This window comes from Neopsephotus bourkii, unplaced genomic scaffold (assembly GCF_033783945.1).
Source record: "Neopsephotus bourkii isolate Nb327-2 ecotype Australia unplaced genomic scaffold, CSIRO-AGI_Nbou_v1 NB_1067, whole genome shotgun sequence".
In the NCBI taxonomy this organism is placed as follows: Eukaryota; Metazoa; Chordata; class Aves; order Psittaciformes; family Psittacidae; genus Neopsephotus; species Neopsephotus bourkii.
The window spans coordinates 2613578-2619577 of NW_026901555.1; the positions used below are offsets into that span (position 1 = coordinate 2613578).

The window sequence follows — 6000 nt, forward strand, 5'->3', positions numbered from 1 at the left end:
ATGTTTTTTTAGGGGAGTGGTGGGGCACTGGGACATGAGGAAACAGCAAATACCCCCCACAAAAGATGGAACAGGCCCTGAACTATTGCTGGCTGGCATTCCTCCTGTCTCCAGTGCCAGGGATGCAGCTGCTCTGAGCAGGTCCCATCTACTGGAAAAAAGATTATTTCTGGCAGAAACACCCAGAAGCACTCTGGCTGTTGCAGATACTTGGTTGTGATTCACTAATGGATGGGTGGTTGTCTCCTCTTCATTTTCATGGCTTAGGTAATGGAAGAGGATGACAGATCTGAGCTACTCCTGGGTGAATTACACTGGGCAAGGGGAATTTCTCATGAGCACCTGAGTAACACCTATGAGAAAAGAGCAGCGTGAGTAAAAAGTGGTGCTTGGTGTTGGTGCGTATGTGGTATCATGCCTATGAATCCCCTGTAATGAAAGTCCATTCTATTTCCCCCTCAGCACAAATCACTATTTATAGGGTGAGTCTAGGACTTTTTCTTTTAAAATGTGTGCTACCCCAACTGTAAAAAGGTTTATATGAAAGATTTATATACTTTTATGTTCCTTTTATGCAGCAATAGGAAAAGTGGAACACAAGGGGGAAAAGAGGGACTAGGAAAAACCACCCTGGTATTCGCAGCACAGATGACAGACTTAGGTTTAGCTGTGAGGAGAACCAAGGATGAACAAAGTCTGGAGACAGATGAGGGGTAGGTGTGGTGAATGCCTCCTGGGCACCATTAACATCCCTATCTCTGTAATGTGCTTCCCTCATCATATCTGAATGCCTAAACAGAGTATTTGGAATAGCATGCGAAGTCAAGGAGGACACATCCATCACAACCAACAGTAACTGCCTGTCAACCTGACCTGTCACGACATGATGTCCTGAGGTATTGAGACGTTATCTTTTCTGTCAGCTGGTGCTGTAGCTGTGGATGCTAGCAGGATTATTCCAGGCTTGTTATAATTTTTGTTCACCCTTTTTGAAGGGCCATGGAGAAGATACCATCCTCAGCAGCAGCCATGCACGTGCTTAAGTTGTTAATGTGATAGGAGCCCCTCTTCTTTCCACCCCTATAAGTAATTCTTGGTGAGACTTAAAGTGGATAATTGACTGGAACTAGCAAAGTTGTTCTGATGGGTCAGGGGGAAGATGCAAGGTCTAAATAGTATATAATTCCCCTCTGTATCTCAACAAGATGTTTCTTTAAGGAATGGAGATGTAGCTACAGAGTGGATATAAATGCTGTTTCATTGCCAAGCTGTGGGAACCTTATGCAGCAGTAAAGTTGATCCCAGTAAACATGATGGTGAACTGTTATTTCCTTGATAACATGATTTTACTTGCTCAATATATGTGCATTGCCTCAGACTATTGAGAGGCTGTGTTAGGAGGTTTGTGTAAATTGCTGGGATTACATTTCCAGATAAGTTTTCTGTCCCTATGCTGTTGCAGCACAGGTCACACTGGGTTGTACTTAACTGGCCCTATTACGGGAAAGGGAGGATTTATGAAATACCTTTTCTTTTGCATTGCATATAAAACTATAACATTTAAAACTGCTTTATAGGGAAACTGCTTGGGCGCTTCCAGCTCATGGTGTCATCTCCTGCTCAGACCAGGTTCCCCTTCGTGGCTGCCACCAGCCTGAATCATGATAGCTCTTTCAGAAATCTCCAGCTGGGATTTGTCCCCGAAGCCTGGTGGGAAGTGCAGTGAGTTCAAGCTCTGCTGAAGAGCTTTTCTATTTCTGGTGGGTGCTGCTGATCCTCTGCCCTGCTTGGAGCAGGCTCACAGCTACCCAGGCACTCACTAATGAGAACTGTTTATACAGGGATTTCTGGTTTAGTGGCTAGGAATGGTGATTTTTAGTTAGGGTTGAGCCTAGAAGGGAGACGTGCAGGCTCTTAAAGACTGGGTGAGGAATGGAGGGAATATACTGCTCTGTCCTTGAGAAGTGAAAGGTGATGCTTGTACCAGAACACATTATCTTTGCCCTCTTCCAACTGAGAAAAACACCTGAATCATTCATGCACCAGTTCCTGCGTCCTAAATGTGATTCTCAGGATGCCTTAAAGCCCATTAAAACAGGCAGAGTTCCTCCCATGCTTTATGCAAAAGGAGGTTCCAGTTTGTCTTTCCATGCATTAATATCATGTGCCACTGACATGTACATTCCAGTCCTCACCTGACCCTGTACTGGATCAAGAAAAGGTTGATAAAATTTCACTTTACATAATTCATTTGTAAATTCAGATGCCTTTAAGCAACAAATTAAGGAAATTCCTTATTATTCTGTCAAACAGAAACCAACAATCATTTCTTTCCTGTGAGTTTGGGTGTATGAAGCTATTTGCTTTCAAAATTTAGTGCATGTTTGGTTTTCTTTTTTCCCCTGAAGTGTCTGTACTTGGTGACTGAGTACCCAAATATTTACCAACTCGCAGATTACAAGGTGGGAAGAAAAGCCAATTTCATTTATTTAGCCTGAATCCCTAGGCAATGTACATGATGGGCTGCTCTGTTGCCGTTTAAATATTTATATAGTGCCATCAGCTTCTTGACCAGTTTCCTTCTATATTAAATACATCCTCCTTGCTAAATGAGTGCTTCCATTTATGTTGTGATTTAGAGCCAACTCCAATGGTTTATTGTGATTTAGGGGTGGCGTTAGGTTTTACCTTAAGTAATCTTCTGGGTATGAACTTTTCTCCCAGCCTGATGTATCAGTATCCCAGCAAGTGAGAGCCCATGATCCTCCTTGCCTCTCTTCACTGCCTGGCTTTAATTGGCCATTTGGGAAGCCTGCATGGGAAGATGAAAACTGTAATATACTGAATTTCCTCACCTTCATTTTATCTCAGTGTATTTTTTTAAATGGTTTTCCTGATTGGTTCGGAGTTGTGCTTTTTAAATTCACTTCCCCTCTGTCATTTTCTTACACCTGTCTGAAGGAACCCGACCGTTTCTGTAGCCTCTCCCCTTGCTCTGCCCTCAGTTGTTTTTCATTCAGGTCCTCAAAGTGATTGATGGATCTTTTCAGTTCAGGGCTATTAATTACTTGTGGGTGTCTCCACAACAAACTCATAACAAATATTCTCTAAGCAGAGCTCACCATACACATCCGGGGTTTATATATATATATATATACACACATAAAAATATTAAAAATACAAAAATAGATAATATTGCATGCATTATGTATATAATATATACTATATGGTTTATAATATATACTGTACCCTCACACCTTGACAAGAGGTGGGTGTGTTTGTCCAGTGACGATGCACAGCTCCTCCAGAGGCAGTTTGCTCCCATGGTCTCTTGCCTCCAACACTCTCTGCATGCTGCCTCCCACTGCTCCTGAAATCCCATCCATGTGGATGCTCAGCCAAGGCCATGTCCCTCCTTTACCCCACCAGGGAGCCATGAGCTGCATCCAGCAGGGTGTGCTGGGAGGCGGCATTTTCACCCCTTTGCACAACCTGCTTCAGCCTCAGCTCGTCTTCCCCACCTGCTCAAGTGTTGAGACCCAACACTTGGTGATCCATTAGCTCAACTTTTCATTGATTTGCCAATAAAAATGCTCTCAGCTCTGTCTGTGTGGGTTTATAAAACCTTTTAGACTTGTGTAGCTGTTCTTTGGGCCTTTTGATGCAGTTTTATTTTTTTAGTTTTGTTTGTTTGTTTCAAAACCCAATCAAACAAATAACATATCATCTATAAACTGATTTAAATGCATTACAAATAAAGGGGGGCAAAAAGGAGACAAAAGTAGTAACAGTTTTATTTCAGGAGGCTCACCTTTGTGTCTTACCCTGGCTTGCACACAAAGTAGCTTCTCATCTGTGTCTCCAGCTAAGTGGTCAGCTCTCCTTTATCCCACCAGGAACAGCACAGCACCTCTGGCTGGACTTCCAAGACAGACCCACCTCTCCAGAGATGCCCAGTTGACGTCTCCCTGATGGACTCTATATGGCTCCTCACGCCCATTTAAAAACCTTTCATGCAGGGTGTGAAGGTTTGAGAAGACTGGCCAGCAATCACAGAGGTGTTCCTCAGGTAGGGAGAAACAGTTTGGGTTTAGAGGAATAAAGGCTTCTGTGCCCTAATAAAAGACACAGGGTCTGGTTTTGGACAGCAAACTTTGTAGAACAGTAAAAACTGGGACACAGAGCTAAGAAAATGTGTTTTGCCAAGCAGGAGCTTGTAATCCAGAGGGCTTCAGTGAATGGTGGCTTCCAGAGCAGGCTCCTGCTTGTGCTGAATTACCTGCAGCTGGTGAAGGGAAGTGAGAATTAATGGCAGCAAAATAGTGACAGGCCATTGACGGCTCTGTGGCACAACCCTGATGGTGTAAAAGGCACACTGCTCTTCCCCAGTGTTACTGATTTCAGCTCCTTGAGTTCCTGTCTCTCCTTGCTCAGCTGGGGCTCCATGGAGCTGCCCGCTGTGTGCCACCTCCTCTTCCCCTGCCCCAGGGCAGTGTCTTTGGCACTGCTGGGGTTGACCCAGAGGAGTGCAGGGCACCTCAAAGATGTTGGCTTGGTAATATCCATGGGCGCATCTTCGCATCCCAGCACTAGGAACAAGAAGGATTTTAGGTGTCATTTTCCTAGCTCAGCAGTGGACTCCAGCCTGAGAATCATAAGAAAATTGGTAAGTGCACTGAACTGTGTTCATTACACAGCCATTAACTATAAATAGCCAGTTTGTAACCTTCATAAGTGGGCTTTGGGGAGAAGCAGTAATGCATACCTGTAATAAGTGTGCATTGCACTGTGCTGCAACACAGCTATGTCATGATCGGAGGAAACAGCTATATTTTATTAATTTTGCTGAAAATGTATGTTGGCCTCTGCCTAATGAATACTAATAGAACCTTTAAATCTCATTTACCAAATACGTACAATTAAAGAACAATGAGAGGCATTACTTACAGAGCACATTCAAGCATTACTGAAATATCCCATTCGGTTATTGCAATAATTGCAAAATAAAATACATTGATTGCTCTGTATTTATAAATTCAAGAGCTATTTGGGTCTGTGTGCACCCTTCCTAATGTGTAATGAAGGTTATAAAAGGAACAAGCATCTTAATGTGAAACACAAGGAAAACTCTAAAACTGCATGAACTGTGAGAAATAAGACATTGTGAGTCAGTCATTTACTCATGTTCTCTCCCAGCAAAGAACAAGGGTGATGATGCAAACAGGATGTGGGAGGATTTGTGGATATTTATGAGCAGGTGCTCTTCAGCTGGAGTCCATTTTGAAGTAATTGACACCTGGGGATTGCTGGGCACCAGAGATGCTTCTGCAAAGCGGGTTTGGATTTACATTGTCCTTAGAGCTAGATTTATCTTCTAGCTTTTTTTATATCCATTGCCCCTAAGAAAGGTGCTGGCCAGGTTGTGCCTGTGCTGCTGTCCCTCGGGGTCTCTTTGGGCACAACACCAAGTGGTACCTAGAGAACAACATACAGGTTCTGCTGGTGTGTCAGAGACCTACCTTGAACAGGATGGGACAGGAAGGGTGTGGGAACGAGTGCCCTCAAACCCAACCTTACACCAAGAGGTTTCCAGTCAACAGCCACCTGCTTCCTTTTATTTGCAGGCTTGAGTTATTTTGAGGCTGTTTCATATACAAAGACAAAAACTTGATCATTTTGTCTTTTTTTTTCCTCCTCTTTATACCAAGAAACAGCTGCAGTTTCTAACAGAGCAGTTAGAGGAACTTTGAGGACGTCAGTGGGTGTTAAGGGGTGTCTGGGTACTGCATGTGGCTGGTTCCTGTGTGGGGGTAACAGGCAATAGGCAGAATGGATAAACAAAAGCACCACCAAAAAGATTAAAGAAGCCTATTGTATTTAAACCACAGAGCTGAGCCCCCAGTAAGAACAATCCACAGTGACACAACTTCTGCTGAAAAACATCCCCTGGGCACTTGGGTTTAGTTTGGGGGCTTTGGGCACATTTCCATGACATCTATC

At 43.5% G+C, this 6000-nt stretch overlaps 1 protein-coding gene and 1 long non-coding RNA gene across 3 annotated transcripts in view; one reads left to right on the top strand and one right to left on the bottom strand.

Moving 5' to 3' along the window:
• Nucleotides 1-3463, bottom strand: part of SH3BGRL (SH3 domain binding glutamate rich protein like) — a 170870-nt gene extending 167407 nt beyond the window's left edge. Inside the window, exon 1 of the mRNA XM_061361925.1 lies at nucleotides 3458-3463. Within this exon, the coding sequence (XP_061217909.1) occupies nucleotide 3458 (1 nt within the window). The 5' untranslated portion in view covers nucleotides 3459-3463. The remainder of the gene's footprint in view (nucleotides 1-3457) is intronic.
• On the top strand, nucleotides 146-5336 carry LOC133216863 (uncharacterized). 2 transcript variants are annotated; one of them, XR_009726741.1, is made up of 3 exons: nucleotides 146-482; nucleotides 3897-4069; nucleotides 5202-5336. It is a non-coding gene; the product is annotated as an uncharacterized LOC133216863 (long non-coding RNA). The 2 variants fall into 2 exon arrangements; XR_009726740.1 differs by lacking the exon at nucleotides 146-482 and adding an exon at nucleotides 1371-1722.
• Nucleotides 5337-6000: the final 664 nt, after the last annotated feature.